The sequence below is a fragment of the Micromys minutus genome (assembly GCF_963924665.1).
Source record: "Micromys minutus genome assembly, chromosome: 1".
NCBI lineage: Eukaryota > Metazoa > Chordata > Mammalia > Rodentia > Muridae > Micromys > Micromys minutus.
This window is the reverse complement of record NC_137969.1, coordinates 44,519,592-44,544,953: the sequence shown is the minus strand read 5'-3', so window position 1 is coordinate 44,544,953 and position 25,362 is coordinate 44,519,592. Positions and strand designations below refer to the sequence as shown.

Here is a 25,362-nt window from a genome sequence, read left to right as displayed (position 1 = left end):
GCTTGGCCCTCCCCCATCAATCAATAATGTTAAAAAACAAAAAGTCCTACGGGCGTGTCTACAGTCCGATCCTATACAGATACTTTCTCAATAAGCTTCCTCCTCGCTGATGACCAGCTTGTGTCAAGTTGACATAAAACCAGCCAGTGCATTACCTCTCTATATACTAGTCACAGATTCCAACATGCAGAGAGTACTGTAAGATGAGGTGCTGTGGAATCCAAGGTTTCTCTGTTTCACCGTCAAGCAGGTTTGGCAGCTCTTTAAATACTAATCAACATTTTTCTCACATAAAGATAACAAGCTGCCCTCTGTCATGAACAGGACCTGACCAGATGTGTCCAGTGGAGTTGTGAGTAGTGTACAATGCAGACCTAGAGTCTGTAGGAAGCCTGCTTCAAGTGTCCCTCACCAGGCTCAGGGCTATGATGACTAATGCCAGTTCTTAAGACAGAAAAAACCCCAGGGTAAATCATAGAGTTACTGTGGCATGTGATAGAAATATCCTGTCAGGACACCTCTGTGCTTCACTCTAACGCTGCACAACAATCAACCTTCTTATCTATAATTTAGCCTCTTGAGTAATTCATCAGGTGGGAATGCCTCAAGCAAATAAGCAATGTCTATGATGCCAGATACTTCTCCAGCTACAAACTGATAAACTGCCATTGCAAATTAATAATAAATCACTTGCTTCTGAGTTTGGCTATTGTGAATGTTGTTAGTACAAGAAAATAAATAGAGATAACATAAGAGATAGATAAGTTTAATTAATCAGAAAATTTCTACCCACGTCCAGGATACACCATAGAAGGAGGGATAAAATTCCCAAAATTGTAGATCTATACAAGCAGCACCATTCCACTTTAAAATGAAGAAAACCAAGTGGGGTAGGTATTCATATAGTACACCTATGTAGAATAAACGTGAGAGCATAACAGAAAGAACACACAAAACCACTGGGAAGAGCTGTCAGAGATTAGGCTGGGTGCTAGATGGCAGGAAATAAATTAAGTCTTGCTTCAGAGATCTTTAAAATGATTTTTAAAATACTTTGGAGTGTTAATATTTTTCTATAAAATGTCCTAAAATAAACAAGAAGCTCCTAAAATAAATATATACTCAGAAATATGTTTCCTGTGTTGTGGTTATAAAGAAACAGCAGAAATATGTTTCTGGAGAATGAAAATATTAAAAATGCTCAGACCCATTCTTCCCTAAAAGGATCAAATAGAACAAAGTATGAGTTGTTTTCTTCGGTCTATTTTAGTAGCTATTAACACAATCTATTTCCACAGGGTCATTTATGTCTAACTGACTTATTTACTAAAAAGACCACTACTAACAAAACTATAACCAAACAATGGATTACTAAGAGAAAAAAAATATGTATATATCTGACACACATTGTAAACAGTAGTTTTACTGTTCAACCTAGGATTCTTCTAAGAGTAAGAGACTCTAGGTGTCATCTACTTCTTGACTGTGTAGGGTCACTGTGATCTCTAGCCTCTACATGGGCATACACACGAGAATAAATAAGGCCAAAATGCCAATAACCAACAAGTGCAATTATCCAAATATAGAAGACGTAAAGTCTTCTGATATGTAATCAGAAAAATACAACTTTATTCTACCTCCCTAAAAAGCAATTTTTTTGTTTTCTACTTTCCAAAACATGTTAATCAACAGCTCATAAATTATTCAGATTTTTGAACTTTGCCTTATACATACTTGCATAGTCTTGAGCCAGTTTATTGTGTAGGAATTCCCAATGCTTCCAAACTATTGTCAAATATTAATAGCAAGGAGTGGCTAGAAATTGTAAGCTTCTTTGGAAAACTGAGAATAATTATACAAGAAAAGAGAGAACTGTTTATGAAGAGAGAAAGAAGGAAATGTCACTTGATAACATAAAGATACATTATTATAAAGAACAAAATTTTTTATCATAATCACATTCCAGAAATGAAGCTGTATTTTACAGTGTTCAGAAATTTAAGTAATAAATGTATCCGTTCATTATTAGAGTTCATCAAAATTTGGACTGAAATTGTCAATTGTATATTTTTTTCTATTTCTTTGTGAAAAGGAATGATGATTTCCTCAGGAATACTAGTTAACTACATAAAAGCCAGCCTAGCTAAACACTCCTAAGACAAAATGCTATTATGTGGGGGGGGGGGGGAACATGTACCAATTCTTTTGTTTATGTGTTTACAAATTTGTGTGTGTGTGTGTGTGTGTGTGTGTGTGTGTGTGTGTGTGTGTGTGTATACCTGTATGTGCACGTGTACATGGAGGCCAGAAGCTAATGATGGTGTCCTCCTCAATGATGCTCCATCTTATTTTACATTTTTAAATACTTATTTATTTACAGAGAAGAGGGAGGAAATATGAGCATATTTGTGTCATGGCACACATGTGTAGGCTAGGTGTGGGATTCATTTCTTTTCTCCTATTATGTGGGACTTATCACAGAAATTATGTCATCTTTCGGTTACTCTTAAACATGTTGTTAGCATTCTCTGGCACAGTGACATTTCCTGGCTGCCCTGGAACTCGATACATAGATCAGGCTGGGTAAGAACCTACAAACATCCCCCTCTGTCTTCTGAGTGTTGGAATTAAAGGCACACACCACCACACCCATTCCTCTGGCACTTCCTGAACATGCCAAGTGTAATCCCACCTCAAGGTTTGTGCTTAGAACCATCTTCCTTCTCTACAGCTTGCTCCTGTCTCTGTTCACAGCACACTCCTGGACATCCTAATTTCTTTTCTGGCCATCAAATATCAGGACACTGATTCTCCCAGCCACATCTTCTTTATTGCTTCATTTTTCCCCAACACTTGTATCTCCTGACATAAATATTTTTTCTCAAATGCCTGCCCTGTCCTGTAAGAGCTACCAAGAACCAGACACGTTGATTGCCCTTGTCCATGTCGCTCACTGCTGTCCTCAGCAGCTCACAGAGTAGCTGCTGCTAAGTCTGGCGTTTTATTCAGACCCAGTCTAGAAGAAGCAAAGAGCAGAAGGTGAAATGGTATGTCCCAGTCGAATCCATCCCTTTAATACATATTTTTTTTTTTTTTTTTTTGGAAAACACAGCAGTAGCCTCAGCTTTCCAAAGCCAGAAGTGTCTCATACATCTATCCATCTCTAAGTGCAGAAAGAGAAAAGCGGAGGGTTTCAATAGGTTCTCTGGTTACCTTCCTTTATTTCTTATTGTCTTGAGAGAGGGTGTCTTGCTGAACTAGAAACTTGAATTTCAACCAAGCTGACCAGTCAGGAGCTCCATGGAATTGTTCTCCCTGGCTGTCCCCAGTGTTGGGGTTACAAGAATGCACACCCACACTTGGCTTCTCACTGAGCACTGGGGACTGAGCTCAGGTGCCCAGGCTTGTGCTGAGCCAGCTTTCATCAAGGGCACTCTGCAAAGGCCCTGCTGCACTCCTGCCGTCTATGAGGAGGCCCCTATCTCTCAGACCTCATGAAGGTACGCTATGTCACTCACTCAGGGCAGCCTGCCTTCCAGTTCCTTCTTTTGTAAACTGCATGGTGGCAAATCACTGTGGGAGGGAATAAATTTCAAACTGCTTGTTTAAATGACAATTTACAATTCTATTTATGGAATAGAAGAGGGTTTCTGGACTTCAAGAAAACTGATCACAATAAAGAGTTGGAACAAGCTACCTACTTGAAAGATGAAATTCAGTTATTTAAGCACTGGGTACTTTCAAGCTGGAGATTCTGAGATGGCAGATCAGAAACAGCATCTGTGAAACCAAGACTTTGTGTAAAAGAAAGTAAGGAGAAAATGACCAGCAGAGAAAGAGAAATAAGGAAAAGAACTACAGAGAGAAGACGCAAGTCCCAGTGGGACTTTTCCCACAAAGAAGCCAAGTTTGTACAAAGACACAAGGGGTGAGCACACAGATGCAGCTACCAGGGGAGGGGACAGCTCTGACTTGCTCTAAGCACCAAGCACATTTAAGAGACCCTAGGAGAGAATTCACACTGTTACTGGGAACCTAAATCAGCAGCTGAACTCAACAGCCACCACAGACAGCAGACAGCTGGAAAAGGGTGGGAAGTCTGAACCCGAAAGATTTCCAATTCTTACAGCCCACCCACACCCTGAGATACCTTGGAGCTGCAGGATGTAGGATCAAATCCCTACTCCTGCTTTGTATCAAAGTCCCTAGAGAAAGCACGGTATGCTGAGAGATTCTCAGTACATCACGCAGGCCTTGGCTGGCGGGAGGAGCTAAGCGGATCATAGGATCACGTGATGGGATTCAATCCATTATCCTGACACACAGTACTGCTCATGTTAAAGTGTGGGCAGAGGACAGAAACCTAGAAAGCAGTCCATGAGACTTTGTTTTTGTTTTTTGTTTTTTTTTTTAAGTCCCTAAGGAAGAAGTACAGAAAGTAACGGAGCCCCTGTGGTACCAAGTGGAAGGGGATGCCCAGCAAGTGAGCCCAGTGATGGAGCAGTTGTGCGGAAGAGGGGCACGTAAGACTATGCTTGACGACACCATGAGGAAACCTGCTTTCTTATACGTCATTTAAAAACTAAAAATATAAAGAACAAGCTCACACAGGCACCAATACCTCAGGGCCACATAACTCGTCTGCGGCTGATGGCTCCTTAATCTTCACATGTGTTGAGTAGAAGAGGGTACAGCGGGGTGGATGGGGGTGATTCTGTCTTAGCCCCTGCAGCTTACTCTCAGTGCATAAAATGTAAATTTCCATTAAAAGGTTAGAAATGTGCATTTTCCAGTTCTGACTACGTGAGTTAGGTAGTAGGCCTTTTTGTTTTATTTTTATACCTTCTGTCAGCTGTGGTTCATAATTAAAACCTTCTTTTTTCCTCTGTCCTACAGCATAATACAATTTTAATTTTGCCTTTTTATACATATATTAATTTCTCTATGCTATCATACTCTTTTTTTTTAAGTGGTTGATACTGTGTGTTTTGTTGGGGATTAAACCTAAGGTCTTATAAGTGCTAGGCAAGCGTTCCCACCAAGCTATGCTCCTGGCCCCCTGCTTTCATAGTCTGCATTGTAATGAAATGCTTTTTCTCCCGCTTATCCTTATTTAGATTTATTTTTACTTTTATCGATGTGTAATTGTGTGTGTCTATGTGAGCATCTGTCAAATGTGTGCAAGCACCCATGGGGCCAGAAGAAGGCATGAATCATTTGGAGCTGGAGATACAGGCAGTTCTGAGCCACCTGATGTGAAATCCAGGAACCAAACTCAGGACCTCTGCAAGAGCAGCAAGTGTTCTTAGCCACTGAGCCATCTCCTAGCCGCTAATTATCCTTTTTTGGTTTTGTTTTTGTTTTTTAAAGCAGAATTGTATCATTATTTCAAGAATAGAATCACTTCTCTTATTTCTATGGCTATTGATTCTAATTTTGTAAATTTGGTTCTATTAATTGCATGCCTCCAATTCTTTCTGTTAGCTGTGGTTTAGTCTCAGATTTGTAGTCCTCATTTACAGTCAGATATTTTTCAGTTGTATGGTGCTCCCCCTCTGGTTATACTTACAAGTGATGAGAGCATGGTTTGCACAGCTATTTACTCAATTGAACTTTACTGTAAAAAATATAACTTAATAATCTCCTTGTCAGAAAACTACAAGAATTAGTATTGATATGTTTGGCTTGGGAAATGCAATCCATTACACACACACACACACACACACACACACACACACACACAAAACAAAGGGTCTATAAACAAATAAGATGCAAATGAACCTCAGCTGCGAGGCATGGGGAGGGAGGTAATCAAGTCTCACCAATCTCCATCCTTTCTCAAGTCTCTTCTTTTTAGTCAAGCCCTCTGTGGTGGCCTGAAGGAAATGCTCCCCATGGTATCACAGATGTGAGTGCTTTGTCCACAGGTGACAGAACTTTTTGGGAAGACGTGTGACCTTGTTGGAGGAGGTGGTCGTCACTGAGGTTCCAAATGCCCATGCCATTGTCAGTTAGCTTCCTGTCTCCCTGCCTTGGCATTGTTGTCTTAACTTGTAAGTTCTCAGCTATGCTCCAGTGCCAGGCCTGCTGCCATGTTCCCTTCCATGATGGTCAAGGATTCAATTACCCTCTAGAACCATGATCCCCACACATTACATGCTTTCTTCTGTAAGTTGTCTTGGTCAGGGAGGTTTGTCCCAGCAATCAGTAAGTAACTAAGATACCCTCTCACTTTTCTTTATTATGCTCAAAGCCTTGACATTCAAAGAGCTTTTGGTTTCCTGTCTACACAAAAAATCCATCTATCTCATCTGCTCTTTACGCAGCATTCAACACAGTCTCTTCTTTTCTGTTTTACACTATTGTATCTTCGATGTTTCAGAAATCTATACCTTTTAATTTCTATAACAGGAAATGTTTATCTCCTAATGACATATTCTGGTACAGTCACTGATTTCAGCAAAGCCTCCAACTTACAAAGTCCTGTCTCACTTAGCCACCTAGTTTTTAAAGCTAATGGCCATCTCTCAATATCATGGCCATGTTTGTTTCTTTGTCCTCATAAGTTACAGCTTTAAAAAGAAACGTATCCTACTATAATTTAGTGAAAGTCTAAGAAAGAGTGAGAATAGTGACACAATTGTAGCTGACTAGTTGGGAGATGAGTGACTATCCCATTTCTCACAGTGACTGAGGGTATGCTTGCATGGATGTGTCTGCTCTGCTGAAAAGGACTGTGGTGCATATGCAACTACAGGCACAAGCGTAAAGCTACAATGCTGAGTTTAAAGTTACTGTGTATCTGTTTCCTCACTAGTAAGTGAAAACAGTGGCACATGCCTGCAGTCCAGCCAATGAGGAGGTGGAGGCAAGATTCCCACCTTCCCACACACACTCAAGACCAGCCTGGACTACATAGTAAGACTCCATTACAAAACTAAAGAAATATGTTTATCTGGGAAGAAACTAGGAAAGCTGAATGGGAAAAGACTGCAGAGGCAGACACAATCCTGGTAATAACTAACTCACTGGTTTATTATGGGGTTCATATACTTACTTTATGTTATAAAAGGGAAAGTATAGGTATATATAGAATCTATTATTATAATCTTAAATATTTATGATATTGCTGTGTATAATATTAGATGAATTAAATATTTATATACATTTAACCAAAGGAAAAACATCAAATGACAAACATTTGGCAATACCAATTCATTGGATCAGATGGTTCATGTCCACTTGATTTTCTATGTCTTACAAATAATCCAACTTTAAAATGTCTGGGTGTTTTTTCTAATTAAAAGATGCTACATATTACTTTGTAAGTGAGAGAATGATAATAGTACCAAGCTTCTGTATACTGGCTAAGTCTCACTGGCCCCAAAGGGGTCCTAGATTGTAATATCTTCTTGTTTATCATAATAGGAAATGAGACCAACCCTACAACAAACAATCATAGTGTAGTATAAAAAATAAATAATTATACAAATATATAATCACACATATACCACATGGAATTTTTTAAAGAAGCACTCAGGGTTTGTAACCCCATAGGAAAAATAACAATATCAACCAACCACAGCCCCCAGAGATCCCACCAACCAAAGAGTACTACACATGGAGGGACCCATTACTCCAGCTGCATATGTAGCCGAGGTGGTCTTGTCAGGCACCAATGGGAGGAAAAGCCCTTGGTCCTGTGAAGGCTCTATCCCCCCAGTGTAGGGGAATTCCAGGGCAGGGAGGTGGGAGGAGTGAATGGGGGAGTAGGGGAGCACCCTCACAGAAGCGGTAGACGGGAATAGGATAAGAGGTTCCTGGAGAGGAAACTAGGAAAGGGGATGATAACATTGGAAATATAGAAAAGGAAAATATCCAATAACAGAAAAGAAAAAAAGAAACATCTCTGGAGAAATCTTTTCAGAAAGGCTTTCTAACCATCTGAAATATCTAAAGACAGCAAATCTCTGCTGAATGCTTCCCTTGGCAGAGGTCTGCCTTTCCCATGCCTACGTCCTGGCCTTCCTGCAAAGCCCAGGTGAACTAAGAATCCTTTATAAAGTCTTAGCCAACAGTTTTCATCAGCAGCCAGCCCTGAGTTTTAGATGTTATATTTAAAAAAAAAAGTAACACCCTCACATTTACAAAAATATAAAATCTCACATTATTCCTTAATTTTTGAGGCTTTAATCATTTGTTTTATTTCTCAAATACATATGGAATTCTTATGACCCATAGTGAGTCTAGGTTCAGAGACTAAGCAACTATATATGCTCAGCTCTAAATGGACAACTATTGACACTCCTCTTCTAATGGTTCATGGGTCTCTGAGGAAGAGCCAGAGGCCAGAGATGACTGTCATGAAACAGTGTTTTCTGGACATTGCAGAGGCTCCACACACATAAACGTACAGTGCCTACAACTTCAAGCAGAAGATCTGTGAAAGATCAAGCCAGACAAAGCCTCAGCCTGAATGAGAAAGAGGCCACAAAGCCTCAGCCCAGTTGAAGAGCTTTTGGCAATGAAAGGTTGATGAAGGAAGAGTCAGTTTCTTCTGGTGTGTCATCCCTAAGGGGACACCATGCCTCAGTGGACAACCCTAAACTCATGCACATATTGGTAGCACTAAGTAAACACACTGGGATTTAAAAACATAGGGCACATGAATTTGGAAGGGAAAGTGGTAAAGGAGACAGGAGATAAACTAATAGATTTGCCTGAAACATTATTTTTGCAAGTATGAAATTCTAAAAGAAATGAAAAAAATCATGTAGTCTTTTCAAGTTGCCACTAATAGTGAAACAGACAAGTTCACTGTTGACTACTCACAAACACCCACTAGACACTTAATCACAACCCTGAGCTTTAGATCAGCAACAACCAAACAAGAAACAGTCCCTTCATCTGTCTTTCAGACCCTCTCATTTCTGCCCCTTTGATTTCTACAAAAACACACTTTCCACAGTTTCTCATTATCCTGACTGCTGTTTCTTTGTATTTTGCTGCTGTTTTTTTTTTTTTTTTTTTTTTTTTTTTTTTTTTCCTATTCACTAAATAAATGCTCCTTGGTTCTCAGATTTTCTCCCAAGATTTCCTCTATTCCTTATGTAAATACAACTGAATGGTTTTAACTCCGGCCTTCTGCTGTTTGCTCCAAAAACCTCAAATCCAACCATCTACTCCAGTTCCCCACTGCCAAATGATGGCATAATTAGATAACTTCTGCTCATTTCAAATAAAACAGAAGCAAACTAAACAGTTGCATGTCATTTGAAATGTCCACACTGGCTCTCGGCTGTCCTTACACATTGTTGTACACACCCTTTGAGATCATGCCATGCCTCCCAATTCACACTAAATCCCACTGCCAGGCTAACCCTTCTGTAAGACTAAATTTAACGTGGCACTCCTCTGATAGAAAAGCATGCACAGTGTTTTAGGACATTTAGGACAAATGTCAACATCTCATTGTAATACTCAAAGTCTCTAAGGAAACACCAAGCTGCCTTTCAAAGCAATTACTCTATTCTTTTTTTTTTCCTTCAGTTTTTTTCTTTTTTTAAATTGGATATTCTCTGTATTTACATTTCAGATGTTAACCCATTTCTCCCAATACCATTCCCCTCCTCTTCCCATTGCCTCCATGAAGGTGCTCCCTCTCCCAACCACCCACTCCCTACTCATTGCCTTGGTTGGTGCTCCCCTACACTGGGAAAACTAGCCTTCTATGGATCAAAGGTCTCTCCTCCCATCAATGCCAGAGAATGCTATCCTCTGCTGCATAGGCACCTGGAGCCACGGGTCTCTCCATGAGAAATCATTGGTTGGTGTTTTAGTCCCTGAGAGCTGAGGTGGGTTTGGTTAGTTAATAATTTTGTTCTTCCCATGGGGTTACCAACCCTTTCAGCTCTTTCAGTCCTTTCTCTAGCTCCTTCATTGGGGTCCCGTGTTCAGTTTGATAGTTAACTACAAGCATCCTCCTCTGTATCAGTATGGCTCTGGAAGAGCCTCTGAGGAGGTAGCCATATCAGGTTCCTGCCAGTAAGCACTACTTGGAATCAGCAATAGTGCTTGGGTTTAGTGACTGCATATAGAATGGATCCCTAGGTGAGGCAGTCTCTGGATGGTCTTTTCCTCAATACCTGCTCCTCTATTTTTCCCATTATTTCTTCCCATGAGTGCTTGGTTCTCTCTTCTAAGAAGGACTGAGGTATCCACCTTCTGCCTTCCTTCTTGAGCTTCATAATTTCTGTGAATTGTTTCTTGAGTATTCTGAATACTTTGGGCTGGTTCCAATTATCAGTGAGTACATACCACGAGTATTCTTTTGTTACTGGGTTACTTCCCTCAGAATGATAGCATCAAGTTCTATCCATTTGCCTAGGAATTTCATGAAGTCATTGCTTTTAATAGCTGAGTAGTACTCCATTGTGTAAATGTACCACAATTTCTGTATCCACTCTGGGTTCTTTCCAGCTTCTGGCTATTATAAATAAGGTTCTATGAACATGGTTGAACATGTGTCCTTGTTAGATGTTGGAGCATCTTTGGGGTATATGCCCAGGAGTGGTATAGCCGGGTCCACAGGTAGTACTATGTCCAATTTTCTGAGGAACTGCCAGACTGATTTCCAGAGCGGTTGTACCAGCTTACGACCCCACCAACAGTGGAGAAGTGTTCGTCTTTCTCCACAACTTTGCCAGCATCTGCTGTCATCTGAGTTTTTGATCTTAGTCATTCTGACTGGTGTGAGGTGGAATCTCAGGGCTGTTTTGATTTGCATTTCCCTGATGACTAGGGGTGCTGAAAATTTCTTTAGGTGCTGCTTTTTCCCAAATGGACCCACTTCCTCATTACTGTTTAGATACTTCCACTTACCCCCCTTTGTCTTTTCAGGCTCCCCAAATTATATACTCCTGTTTAGGTCTGGTAAAATTATATCTTCTCTGTAAACTGTTAACATTTAGAGATATTCTAGCTTCTCTGGCTTCTCCTGATGTTTACAATGTAGCACTCATTATTCTCACAGATTAACTTGACTTCTTCATTCTACAGTATCTCCTACCAAGGTGGCAGGCAATGATTACGGTATGAGGGGTTGGACATAAAATGATGCTGTTGAAACTGATAACATCACGGATTATATTTTACTATTTTATGAAGAAATCAAGTTGAGTTTACAAATAATAAAAAGAAAGATTAAGCTTACCAAATGTAAAATGCAGCCGCCCCCCCATCCAAAGAGCCTCTCTTCAAAGTAAATGGAGACTATCCCAGAAAACCACAAGTGAACACAATGCAGAGATCCACAGATCACAGCAGCCCAGCCCTGACAGACAGACAGACAGACAGACAGACAGACAGATAGATAGATAGATAGATAGATAGATAGATAGATATAGATAGATAGATAGGTAGAACTGCATCACAGCGTATATACCTGTGACTCAGGGACATTGCAGAAAAGGAGATGAAAAGATTCTAAAACATAGAATACTAGCAATCTGCTTGTAAATACTTTCAGAAATGACTGCATAAAAGTAAGACTAAAGGACATGTTATATAAATGGACATGTTAATATAAAAAGAAAAGGAATAATTTCACAGGATCCCTCCCCTTAGGCAAGGAATGACTGCTGGAAAAAGGAAAATTAGCCCTTCATACAGATGAGCCCCCATATTGGTTGTCCAATACACAGTGGTCAGCCCTTAAACCACATACACATTAACAACAACAACAAACTCAGCAAGTCGTATTTATATATTTGTGTATACAGATTGTATGCGTATGTATATGTGTGTGTCAAACATTTTAATCTAAAAATCAGTGTGTAAGGTTATATCTATGCTTAATGAATATATTTTTAACTAGTTACAAAGTAACCTATTGACATGACCATGACCATAGCACAATACTTTATGGATTTAATATTCAACCAGAGAGATGAACTATCTAACAGTATTTAACAAAAACTATTTTTTCATTAAAAAATTTATATAAAAGGTTTAAGAAAGTCAAAACAGGAAACTACTAAATATGTTTTGTTGATTAAGAAAAAACTGAGTATGCTGACTGGTTGCTGAAATCAAACTTCTAACTAGTATCTTATAGATTTCAATAATCTCATACTAAGGATGGGAAAGTTGAACACAAATGCTCCAAAGACAATGTTTAAGTCCCCAAACATATATACTAAGTGACTTTCGACATGTACAGTGTTCTGAATTTGTAAGTAGAGAAAATTATTTTGTATGTTACAATCTATAAGTCATTGGATCAATAATATAAACTAAGCCTTGGTAATGACAACCTGTAAATCCTCCTTATTTGACATAAGATCTGAGCTCAGATTACATCCTTGTTAATCCTTCATACTGCAGTAGCCTCTTCAAAGATTTCTAAACAAGTGGATCTTTTAAAGATTTTTTTAAAGAGATTTCAACTAAATTGAATTCCATAAATCCAATTTTATCACTTCCTTAAAAAACATTCACAGTAGAGAAATGGCCTCATTCAAAGACTGAGAATCCAAATGTTTTAGCATCAAGGGTGTCCAGGATGGGACTGGGGATATGGCTCATCAGTTAGGACTGCTTGCTGTGAAAGCAAGAGGACCAGCACACAGCCCTAGCCTCTTAAAACTATTTCTCTCCTTTTAAAAAAGTTTATCTGAGTGGTTTAAGAAGGTCAAACATGAGGTTACTAATTTATTCTGTTGATTGTTTAAGACGAAAACAAGAGTGAATTTGCTAGTTTCCAAACTAAAAATTCTAAATTGTAGCTATAGCTTTTAATACTTTAAAGCCAATCATGGCCATGTATGCTTGGAAGCTCAACATGAGTGTGTATGGAAAGGGGGTTAGGGAGAAGAGTGGCAGGCAGATCCCTGAGGCTCACGGGAAAGGCAACAAAGCCACACAGTGAGATTACAATTCAAGGAGAGACACTGCCTCAAAATGAGGAAGGTGGAACAGGAAGGCATCCAAAGTCTTCCTGGCATCCACACGCTGTGCACATGCAAGAGTATGTCTACAGCTCTCACGACACACCACACATACACACACGCACAGGCACACAATCCAGAAACATGTTTTCTAAGAGTAATACAATCTACATGGTCAACTGCTGCCAAGTTAGGACTGAACGTACAGGAAAAGCACTAATAGAACTTAAGCATGTGACGTTTTGGGAACTGTTTTGGAATGCAGAGACTGATGAAAGAGTTTAAATAACATTATGATCAAATACAATTTAACAAACCCTTATAAAAATATAACAGAAAGGGCTAACAGACCCTTTCCTTAAACCGAAATTCTAGTTTCAACACCAAATTATTTTTAACTTGCTATAATACCAGAAATCTTGAGAAAATGAAACTCATACACATTTTTTAGAGATAGGAAACTCTTGCCTGACAGATAGCTAGGAAGTGTCCCAAAGGTTGGTCCTAAAGCTGCAAGGATTGACTAGGACCTGTGAGCACAGAGGAAATTATCTCTCCAAAATATATCAAGAATGTGCTGAGAGTAAAGGTCTATTATAGAAAAACTTTATCCATCATAGAAATAAAAATAAAACAGAACATAAAATTAGGTAAATCCCAATAGAACTGCCAAAAGTAGACTCTGGTATACCAGCCAGAGCCACAAAAGCTGTCTATTGTAAACTACAAAAGCAATCTCTGTATGCATTCTGTCATTTAAAAAGAATGTTCCGAGTTGAATGAATTCAATAATAAAAAGATATCCTTTCTGGAACATGCGAACCACACACACACAAACTTTGTCATTAAATTAAAAGGCAATGAAATCTATCTAAAAGTAGTCATCTAACTAGGATGCTCCACTGCATTTTTTTAAAGACCTGACATGTTCCAACTTACCCCAAGTGATGGTAAGGGTGGAGGCCGTGAGGCACACAACTTAATGTAGGTGGGAGGCTTGCCCTCCAGTCAAATAATTTTGAGCCTGTTTTTGCAGTGAGCAATGGCATTAGAAACGCCAAGTTTAAGCCGAACTAAGTCTGAAACTTACTGCAGTACATCTGATATTCAAGCTTGAAGATCTCATCACACATCTCTATGCAAATAAGTTATGACTTCAGACAGTGGTATTCTTTTGAAAAGTAGTCTAAGGATAATTTTACAAGTGTTATGGTTCTGAAAATATTCACTCAGCCTTGTAAAGAGTCTAGAAAGTAGGAATTCATGCCAAATGACAAGGTAACAGTTAACCTCCATTACTAAAGGGAGAACAGTTTAGACAAACAATAAAATGTTCTAAGAGGAAAATTAGAATCAACTAAAATAATAGTCTATGTAAAAGACTATTAAGTAATATTTATAATTACAATGAATTTGATATTAGGAGGTTTATGGATAAAACGATGGGCCTAACCTATAAACAAGAATGTTCACACATTTAAAAAATTGTAATGGAAAGCACAAAAATTAAAAATGAAACAGTATATTTGATTCTAAAAATAAATTATAATTATTAGTAGTGGTGATACAATATAAACATACAGATGACTTAAATTATCCTTTTATTCAAAAGCCAGTAAATTTTCCCAAGCAAATGGTATTGTTTTATATACATCAGCAAGGCTAAAAAGAAATTTGTCCCTTATTTTATAGTCAATGTGTGTTAATTATGATGTCCTGATAATGTTCTAAATCTAGGCCTACTGAGCACAAGGCTGTCCAATAGAACTTGTTGCCGTGGAAATGGTCTATATCTGCATCCTGGACTGCCAGGAGCTTAAACTGGAGAAAGATTTAACTGGAGAATTGAAATTTTAATGTTATTTTAAAATAGCCACATATGACTAGTGTCTACCACATTAAAACATACAACTTAGAGGGTCAAAATGAGAGACTAACTCTGTTAAATTAGGTTTCACTATTTGCCTATCCATTTCTATAACATGCTATTTATAAATGTTTATAAAAATACTATACTGAAATTTTTTGTCCTATGGTGTCATTGTCACTTAAAAGAACATGCCGGTGAATATCTAATATTATACCCAGATAACCCCAAGTGAGAAACACTGCCTGCAAAGATTCATATTAGTGTTTCTAAATACTACCACAGTAGCTAATGAGGACTTGGGGCCTGTGTCAATCTGTCTAATGTTCCCTTTAGAATGTCTAAAATTACAACTATAAAATACTCACTCTTGAAAAGTTTTTCCCATTACCTATCATAACAGAGGACTACCAATTGTTACATAGTTCTCTTTGGGCTCCATTGCTTGTCAAACCATTTTACCTGACAGATGTATTCGTTCTTCCATTTGCTCAGCACACACTGACTGTTGTGCATCAGTTCCTGAAGGACAACAGAAAAAGAGAGAGTGCAGTTGGCTAGACACTTGTCATTGTCAGTTAAAGTGCTTCTGATTTGCAAGGAAAAAAGAAAGCAATCAGCAAGCCACACAAAGACCCAAGTGTGTGGGAAGCTCTCTCTAAACAAAAGCACAGCCATCATCACCACAAGAGCTGGTCCTTTATGAAAATTACGTCTGTTGAAAGATGTTCTAAAACAGATTTGTTTGTTCCCATTTTTGAAAGCTTTTGAAAGATACCTCCAACTCTTTCAGTGAATCTCGAAGTTTCTCTGGGCGTCTATTTCTGAGTGTCCAAGGATAATCTCGTGCTGGCAAATAAAACATGCACAACAGTTAGTTAAGGATGATTTAAAGAAAGAACCTCTGCTTAGCAGTGTGGACTTCAGCTCTATCACTAAATGACAGTCTCCAAAAGGCTTTGTTACAGAAACAGGATTTTTACCACAAGCTAATCTTCCTAATTATAATACTGTGATGACAACCAACAAGACCCAGAGACCCTTCAAACAATTTTGTAGGCCAAGGGTCTAGCATTATATAGCAGCAAATGGCCTCATCTTTATAATTTAAGTAATTTTTTTTTGTGAAAATAGTAAAGGTTCGACTCAAAAAAAATTCCAGCTCATGCAAGTGGCCAGCTCAGACCTAAAACCCCTGATAAATATGTTAAATGTGGTTAGGAAAGAAGCAGAACATTAAAGCAATATGCAGAAATTTAATTTAAATATGACTAAAGCACTAAATAAGTCAATTCTTTAAAGGGAGATCCAATTTTTAAGAAACAGGTATTATGCAGGCAGTGGTGGTACATGTCTTTAATCCTGGCACTTGGGAGGCAGAGGCAGGTGGATGTCTATGAGTTTGAGACCAACCTGGTCTACAGAGCAAGCTCCTAGACTCTGTGTACAGGCTACACAGAGAAACACTGTCTCGAAAAATCAATAACAACAAACAAACAAAAAATAGATGTTAGAGATGCTCTTTGAAATAATTCTCTCAAACAAACACCAACTCAGCTATAAACCCTTTAATCTACAAGGATGTCCTGCCTGAAAGGTCTGCTAGTGCACAAGACAGGCACAAAGCTTGTGGGAGGAACCAGCCAGTATCTGATCTGACTTAGGGCCCACATCATGAGATGGAACCCATTCCTGCCAATGACTGGATGACCAAGAACCTGAGATCAGATATCTCAAGGAACAAGGAGACAAATACCACTGTTTTTACAAAAATGAACGAACAAAGCACTGTTAATGACATTCTGCTAAACTCAGAAATCAGTGCCTTGCTCAGTTATCATCGAAGAAGCTTCCTTCTATAGCAGACAGGAACAGATACAGAGAGCCACAGCCAGACCTGATGCCGAGAGTGAGAGACCTTGGAACACTCAGCCTTAAATGGGGATGTCTCTATCAAATCCCTCCTTGGGGCTCAGAAACCCAGCAGAAGAGGAGGTAGGAAAAGTCTAAGAGCCATAGATGATACAGGACACCTCTACATCAACATAATCAAAGCTCACATGAATACACAGAGATTAAGGTAGCATGCATACAAAGGGCCTGCACAGGTCTGTACTGGGTCCTCTGAGCATATTTTATGGCTTCTAATTTAGTGTGTTTATGGGATTCCTGGGTGTGTGATTAAGTGAGTCTCTGATTCTTGTGACTTCTCTTGGTCTCTTTTCCTTCTGCTTGGTTTGGTTTGTTCAATTCCAATTTGTTAGCTTTTGTTTTATCTTACATATTATTTTATTGTGTTTCATGTTATTATTATCCCTTAGGAGCCTGCTTGCTTTCTAATGAGAGACAGAAAGGGAATGGATCCATATGGGAGGAGTGGTGGGGAGGAGCTACAAGGAGCAGAGAGAGAAGAAGCAGTAATCAGGATATATAATGTGGAAAAGAAATCTATTTTCAGTGAAATGAAAAATAATTCTAAAATCTATGCCATTATTCAATAACAATATACCTTTAATTTGTTTTAAATAATTTAAATTGAAAGGTTATTTAGGAAAGGCACAAAGTTAACCAAAAACTAAATATAGTTTAAAAATTAATAAAATTGGGGCAGGGATCTAAATCAGCGATAAGGCACTTGCCTAATGTATGTGAAGCCCTGCATTCCATCTCTAGCACCCACCACATACACATGAATACATGGTACACAAATAATACTAGTAGCATATTAAACTCATTGAAAATATAAATTAATCTTTATATTCTCATATTTAATAATTCTAAAAGGAACTGTATATATAAATGTACATGTCATGTGTGCATATACAAATAATATATAGCATATATAGATATTTAAATTTGAAAGCAGAAATTGCTATATATGTTATTTCAGCAAATTAATTTGGCTCTATAAACATAATTTTGATGTGTAGAGCATATGTACAAATTTCAAGATATGTGTTGCAGATACTAATGCAATATTCTAAAAATTAAATGTCAGTTTAATCACTTAAAATAAGAAAAGAGGGAGGGCTTTTCAGATCTAACCATATTCCAAATAAAACTTTAAATTACATTAGGTTTAAATCATTAAACCCATATAGTGATATAGTTATACATACACCATACTTTATCTTTGAGAATAACAACAACTTAATAAAATGCTGATATAACAAACCTTACTTTATTAAAAATAAGCACAGCAGGATTGGCCAGATGGCCCAGAAGGTGCAAGTGCCCACTGCAAAGACTGACAACCTGAGTTCAATTCTTAGAACCAACATGGTGACAGGGAAAGGCCAATTCTCCTCTGATTTTCACACACACATTATAGTGCACACAAGAACACACAGTCATGCACACACACACACACACACACACACACATACACACACACACACATACACAATAATAAAATTAAAATGTTAAAAATTAGTAAAATGTTAACACCTTAGGCAAAATATGAATAATTAAGTGTTACCAAAATTTGAACATGATTTATAATCATTTTCTCACACAAAAATGAGGTAACATATACATGTATTTACTACAAAACTTGCATGATTGATAAATCAAGTTACTATGTTGTACACCTTGAACATTTATATTTTTATTAGCCAACTAAATATTTTAGATAAGAATAGCTTATTTAAAAATATTAAATGCAAATATATATAATTTTAAGTTTGTGTTTACACAAGTATATATCTTACCAAAATTTTACATAGTAAATATTTTAATGATTTAAATTAGAAAAACCTAACATACAATGATTATGATTGAGGTTAATATAAAAACAATACAAATTAGTAATTATAAGAAATGTGGACAGAGTATCATTTACAATTTGTGCAGAAAACAATTCAATGGTAACATAATGCTCTATTTTTCTAATAACTTAAATATATACATAAGGTAAACTTACATTCTGCCAGCCTTTGTTTTTCTTCTAAGTTACCATGTTCTGTTGCTGATACTGTAGCAAAGGAAAGATGAAAAGAGGTGGGATTTGTTTTTATTAAAGTATCTTGTATTTTAATGGGTGCACAGACAATAGATTGTTTCAGGCACTGAGATTAATACATGATGCTAAGCTTTAAAAAGGCAGTTGAGAGAGAATGTCAGAGTGTACGCTTGCATGTCCTGGAAGCCATTTCCTTACTGTGCAGTGAAAAGGCTTATACAGCACAACAGGTGGGCCGATATTCTGAGCTTCCAATCTCATCAGACAGGAAAGGGAACTGCAACCGAGCCCAGAAGAGAAGCTGATGCATCTGTCATCAGAGCTCTGAAGTTAGCCTATTAACCGCCATGCTAAGCACACAGGGTGCTCACACAGCCTCCACTTCAACCAAAAAGAGAACAGGAAGTAACTCTAGCTAGGGAGACCTTTTGGCCCATCATAAAACTTCTGGGATTAACAGGATTAATCAGATAAAGAAAATTGATCATTCACTCAGAAATGTCTATTTCAGATATCAGGTGAGGATCCGGGAGGCCAGCATCTCGGGACCAATGCATTAACAATGCCCTCTGCTGGGGCACCAATAAATAAATGCGAGTAGACAGACTGTCCTGTTATCAGCCTGATCAGCAACAAAATGAAAAATTTCACGTTCTTCTACAGCATTTTCTCAGTATTGCTTTATTTTTGATTGATCAGATATCAACCTTAGCATTTTTCTCTTTAAAAAATCTGAAGTGACTGCTCTTAAAAGTTTGGAATTTATCTAAAGCTCATAAACACAGAGTTTTTAATGTTCTTCTCCATTTCTTGGAATATTTCATTTATAAAACCAATTAAGTAGAATAGGTAAGCACTTTACCTGGTGGCTCTTTCTTGTCATAGTACTGGTAGACGCCGATGTCTCTATCTATAGAGAAAAAGAGAGAACATTAAATTATGGTAAAAGTTCTGGAGAGTATGAAGCCAAATCATACTATATCAGAGGGGATTGTGGGGAGAGGAGCAGAAACAGTCTCCTTATGTTACTAGAAATAAAATAGCTCAAAAGCATCTGGACATGGGTTCATCTATTCTAGGGATATGCAGAAACTGGAAACTTTATCGATCTAATGAGAAAATCAGAATGGCATAAGGAACCACACAGAACTAGAATGGCATGGGGAAGATTAGTAAAGAACTGAGATCAAGGAAGACCAAGTTTTCTCTTTCACACTTCCTCTGATATTTTTCACAGGGCGCTACCAAAAGGAACTGCCACTAAGCAATGCCAAATGAAGTCAGTGGATGGAAGAAAATGCCCTAGCTGTTGGATTCTGAGCTGTGGCTTGCTTTTCTCCAATTTAGCTCAGAAATCTAGTTCCTATCCTATAGCATTTGGGAGGAAATATGCAAGAAGAAAGGGGGGATTACCGAGAGCTGTGGATAAATTATTATCCAAAACTTGTTTAGAGTCAAAAGGCTTCCAAACCTATTCAAATTCAGACGCTCTGCTGGGCTAGGTAAGAGACAAGTGAGACTCCGCAGATGTTGAGATTGGTTTAACCAAGGGATTCTGTTCTTGCAATTTAAACAAGAGAGCAGAATAATTTTTCCCATGTCTATGAATAATAAAATATCTCTTTTATTGAAATAACACTTGTTTTCTTCCATGCAAAAATAATTCTCACTTACTAACATAAGGAGACTACAACTGTCTCTCAGGAAGTGGAGCAGTACAGGCTGCCCCCTAGTGACTGACTGCCTCCAAACTTCATCAAACTGAAGGACAAAACCAAAAGAAAACCGTCAAGTAAAACTGCTATAATTCAGTTTGCAAATAAGTAACAGTCCTGTATTTTTGACATGCTCAATACTCATATACTAACGCTGTGTTGTTATTGATTTTTAAATAAGAAATGATTTTTAAAGAATTCAATTGGGTATCAGTTAGGTAGAAAGCATCTATCAAAGACCGACTAGGAGACTGTGACCCTTTATAATAATTTGTTAGGATGAGTAGTGATTTCACGAGTGTGTTCACTTTTTGATAGTTCACAACATATTCTTACAATCTGTACACTTTTCAGTACATATGTTACACTTCAATTTTAAAAGTTTGTTATTTAAAGCTATGAGCTAAGAACTGCAGACATTATATATGCAAGCAATATTTCCTATTAAGACACCACAGCTTATAATTATAATATCATTTTCTACACCAATATATTTACAACTTTAACATAGAACTAGGAAGATCCTAAGAGACCTTGAGTTCCATGTACAATCTGGCCTTACTGTACCTGGTGAAGTGGGACTGAAATAGGACAAGGGGATCCACACAGGAAACCTGTCCAAGAAGGACCAGGGCTGGTGAGGAAGATGTCTATGCAGTAATCAGATGATGCAGAGTTAGAGCCTCTGTAGACACATAGTACATACACTGGGGAATGACAGCCTGGTGTGGACATGAGTGAAGGTGTGCACACAGGGAAAGTGGACACAGGAATGCAAGAGTAATATCTAAGAGGAATTGACTGGTGAACTACAGTCATGGAAGCAATGAGAGTCCTTCTGTCTGAGAAGAAGCATGCACATATGAAAAGGAAGAAAATTTTCTGAAACAGTTTTTCACTTTTAATGTTAAAGCTTGTTTCTTGTGAATTATATGTTCAATTTTCAGGAGAACAGTTTAGCATCTATATTTGATTTTTACTTCATGAATTCAGCCCTTTCCTTAGGTTTGTGTATTTTCTTTCCCTTTCCTACTTCATCTTTGTTTCTCCAGAAATCCTCTTGCCTGTCTTCTTTTTATTACTCATCTTCTTTCCTGTAGAAACATTCAGGTGTCTGATGATGTGACACTCTGGACGTCTACTGATACCTTACAGACCTGACCAGGTTTCACTGAGTAGTCTTCACTGACCAGCAGGGGCCAGAGTGATTTGCCCAAGACCACTAGAACATCAGTGTAGATGTCTTCTCTTTGGGGTTGTGGAGTTACCCCAGAAAAGGATTCTATTCCCAAGCTCCTTCTTTCTCAGCAGATACACAGTGGTGAGGAAACACCCTCAGATCGAGGGTGATGAAAAGGACCTCACCCATGTGTAACATCAGCTTCAATTCTTCTGAGTTCAATTCAGCGGGCCTTCCTCCAGTGGCGTTCGTGTCCTAGAGTTGGAGCATCCTTAATTAAGTATTTCCACATCATGAAGGTGTCTCATTACTTTCTGCAGGCGTGCATCCCCTTGGCCGTCAGCCTGGTTACCTGTCCTCATCTCTGCACGACATGCTCCTCAAGTTTCTGCACCCTTCCAAAGTTTCATCTGCAATGGCTGACACTGAAATTCTCCTCTCCAGGAAAATGAGCCTCAGATGTTTAGCTCTGCTAATTCCTTCATGGCTTCAGTTTTCCAAAAGGTGGCCGATTGCAGGTATCCTTTTCCTAATCTCAGATCTTGTGCATTTATGCATCTTTATTTTAATTCAGTTAATCTTATTTTAAAAGAGTTTTGGGAAGAAGCAAATATGTATCATATTTAAACTAGAAATTCCATCTTTATATACATTAAGGAAAAACTGAAACATGATATTCATCTGTTATTGTACATTCAATATTAAAAAACAGTACTTTATAAGATATAAAAGTAATGTAAGTAAAAATATATTTCTTAAAAATTAATCTGGATAATTAAAGTAAAAGATTATTTTTATAAGTTATTTTTTACATAAACATATCTTAACCTATAATATTAATAAACATTGTTAAAACAAAATTATATATTTCTACTTAAGAAATGCATACAAAATACTAAGAACATAAATATACATCTCAGGTATATGTTTGAAATGTTTTTAATATCAAACAGAAATGTCTCTTTATGAGCTAGCCTAAAAAATTATATGACCAGTTGAACAGGCTCAATTTTTAAAAATTGAAGGTATGTATCTTTAGGATATGCTATTAGACTAGTAAAATTTATTTCATCACTCACACCAAAAGATAAGTTAATACGAATACTTAAAGGAAGTTTTTTTCATCTACCCAGGTTTTCACTGAGGATGAAAAAAGAGACTGCAAATCTATATGGCAATTCAGGCCCTAGCGTTGCCAGTTCTTGTGACAGCGCCTAACAGACTAAAGAGCCCCGCCAGAGTAGGAGCTCACTTACCCGCAATGTGTAAGGTGCTTTTCAGAGACCACAGGTGTAGTTCAGTCAAGCAGAAAGACATCTGACAGCAGAGGAAATCTCTGTCCTGTTCAAAGTAATCAGGGGAAAGAGGGATACCAATTAACTATTCTCTGTTGTCAATTATAATCTAAGCCCCTTTTAAAAATAATATTTGAGAAATGGTCCATTAGATTAAACACATTTTCGTGTATTTGGTTAGCTGTACAGAAATAAACTCTAGAAAAAAAATATACTTCTTTTCCTGAATTTACTATGTCATCACATTGAGAAATGTGGTAAGGAGACTATCTATATTTGGGTTTTCAATAACATACGTTTGGTTACAGCTCTAAGCATATTTAGAATTATTTAGTATATGAACATCTTCTAAGTCATAAGTCTTAGGAGAAGTCAGTATGCTACGTGGTTATTGAGTACAAGCACATACATTTTAATATATGAAGTAAATATCTTACATACCCTAGACATAAACAGACTACAGTGGAATGCGCCAGGTAAATGCCATATAGTCACCATTATATGAGGTACAGTTACTTAAAAATGAACTGTATAAAACTATATTACTATTCATATAGTATGTTAATCTGCATATCATGACAGACAATCCAAGCACATTTTAAAAATCAGGATAGTTAAAATACACATCCTGGATTTCTTCCTAGTTTAGTAGCAGGGATCAGTAACATACACTACTGATGCTTTAAAGAAAACCTTATAGGACCTCATCAATTTGGACTCATTAGGAGAAAGCTACGAGACTCTGGAAAAAGTTTACATTTTACAAGTATTAAAATAAATTTTTATAACTTTCCATATTTGCTTAAAAATTCATATAGCATATTAGACATGTTATATATTAGAAACATATATAATGATTTAAACTAAGAACATTATGGAAACCACAAAAGAAATGTTCACGAAACTTCTGGAAAACAAAACAAGCATGAAAAAGTTTAGGACAACTTTTAACAGATGAAAGGTTTCTTCAGCTCCTCCAACATTAGGAGTGGCTAAAATATTTCCCACGTTATTCATATGGGTAATAATCCCAAGTAATTTTAGACTTAATAGAGACTTCCCTTGCCCTCACTTCACCTTCCCATTACCAGGATATAATTACAACCATCAAGAAACAAGTGTTCTGCTAAAGAGACGTGAAGTTCCACGGACTGAAGAGGAAAAATAAAAACTGTGGTAACTTAAAAGCAGGATCCAATTCTACCTGAACAACAGAGCTATGAGAAACCTCACAGAAATTCTAAAATGCTCCCATGAGTCTTCAAGAGAAGCACAGGATCTCAATAGTTTCGTCATGATGATGGGTGAGGAAAAGGAAGAGAAGAGGAAGAGGAGGAGGAAGAGATGGTGGTGGTGGTGGGTAACACTGAATCTTTGCTCTAAACACACATATCTCACTTTATCCTCCCAGGTATTTGTGGCAACACTGGGACTACCCTGTGGAACTAAGGTCACACAGCCGTCTGCTGGTGAAGGCAAAGGGAATGCACCCAGGCTCGCTGCCGAGGCTCTGTGGGATGCAGCCGTGCCCTGCTGCAGTACTGGTGTGTGTAGAAGCACAGGAGTGTAGATGGTAGCCTGATGAAAGGGATGCCAGGTTCCAAAAGTCAGTGGTAGATATAGGTAGAAAGGTAAAAACTGATAGATAAGTAGAAATAAACATGCCACAGCTTTCTCCTGATAATAAAATGGAGGGTGGAACACATTCTTAGCAACAGTGCACATTGGAGCAGTACATATATATGTGTTTATGTATATACATAAACATTATATATTTATTATATGTTACATTTTTTTAATTTGGAAGACATATAATAATATTATGGTATAGGGAGAAAAGGCAACATGAGCTTTGTAGAGAGCAAAGATGTCTCCCAAGGGGGAACTCACAGGGTCAGTACAGCCTCTGGGCACAACCTTGTCTTCACGTTCAGCACCCCAGGATCGTATCAGGCTGTAGTGAGGGTTAAGGGGCTGGGCACGTGCTGCTGCTGATGTGGTGCCTGGCTAAGCAAGCAGCAGGGAGCCACAGGACTCAGAGAAAGTCTGCCATCCAGCACAGAAGAGGGTCTGGGCCCAAAAGGCAGATATGGGGGTCAAGGAGGGATCCCCAACATTTGGGAAAGGACACAGCAAGGAGCTGGAGTATATACAAGTGAAGCAGATCAGGGGAAAATGACCAGGGAGGCCACGGTAGCCTCCCTCATAGACACAGGGCACAATCCTGTGAATCCTCAACCTCAGCAGGGCTTTGCATCAATGGAGTAAGGAGAAAAAATAGCTAAGTGTAGCATATTCACCCTTTTTTCTTGAAATTCAGTGATCTGCCAGGAAAACTGTAAAAACTTGAAGAGTGGATAAACAGAATAAATAAAATGACTTCGATAAAGACTACAA

The 25,362-nt window shown here is 37.9% G+C and overlaps 1 protein-coding gene across 1 annotated transcript in view; it reads right to left on the bottom strand.

Annotated features, from left to right (window-relative positions):
- Nucleotides 1-25,362, bottom strand: part of WDPCP (WD repeat containing planar cell polarity effector) — a 332,845-nt gene that overhangs the window by 212,617 nt on the left and 94,866 nt on the right. Inside the window, exons 2-6 of the mRNA XM_080936498.1 lie at nucleotides 22,927-23,011; nucleotides 19,638-19,685; nucleotides 18,737-18,787; nucleotides 15,593-15,663; nucleotides 15,277-15,336 (exon numbers count right to left, since the gene is read on the bottom strand). Of these exons, the coding sequence (XP_080792624.1) occupies nucleotides 15,277-15,336; nucleotides 15,593-15,663; nucleotides 18,737-18,787; nucleotides 19,638-19,685; nucleotides 22,927-22,987 (291 nt within the window). The 5' untranslated portion in view covers nucleotides 22,988-23,011. The remainder of the gene's footprint in view (nucleotides 1-15,276; nucleotides 15,337-15,592; nucleotides 15,664-18,736; nucleotides 18,788-19,637; nucleotides 19,686-22,926; nucleotides 23,012-25,362) is intronic.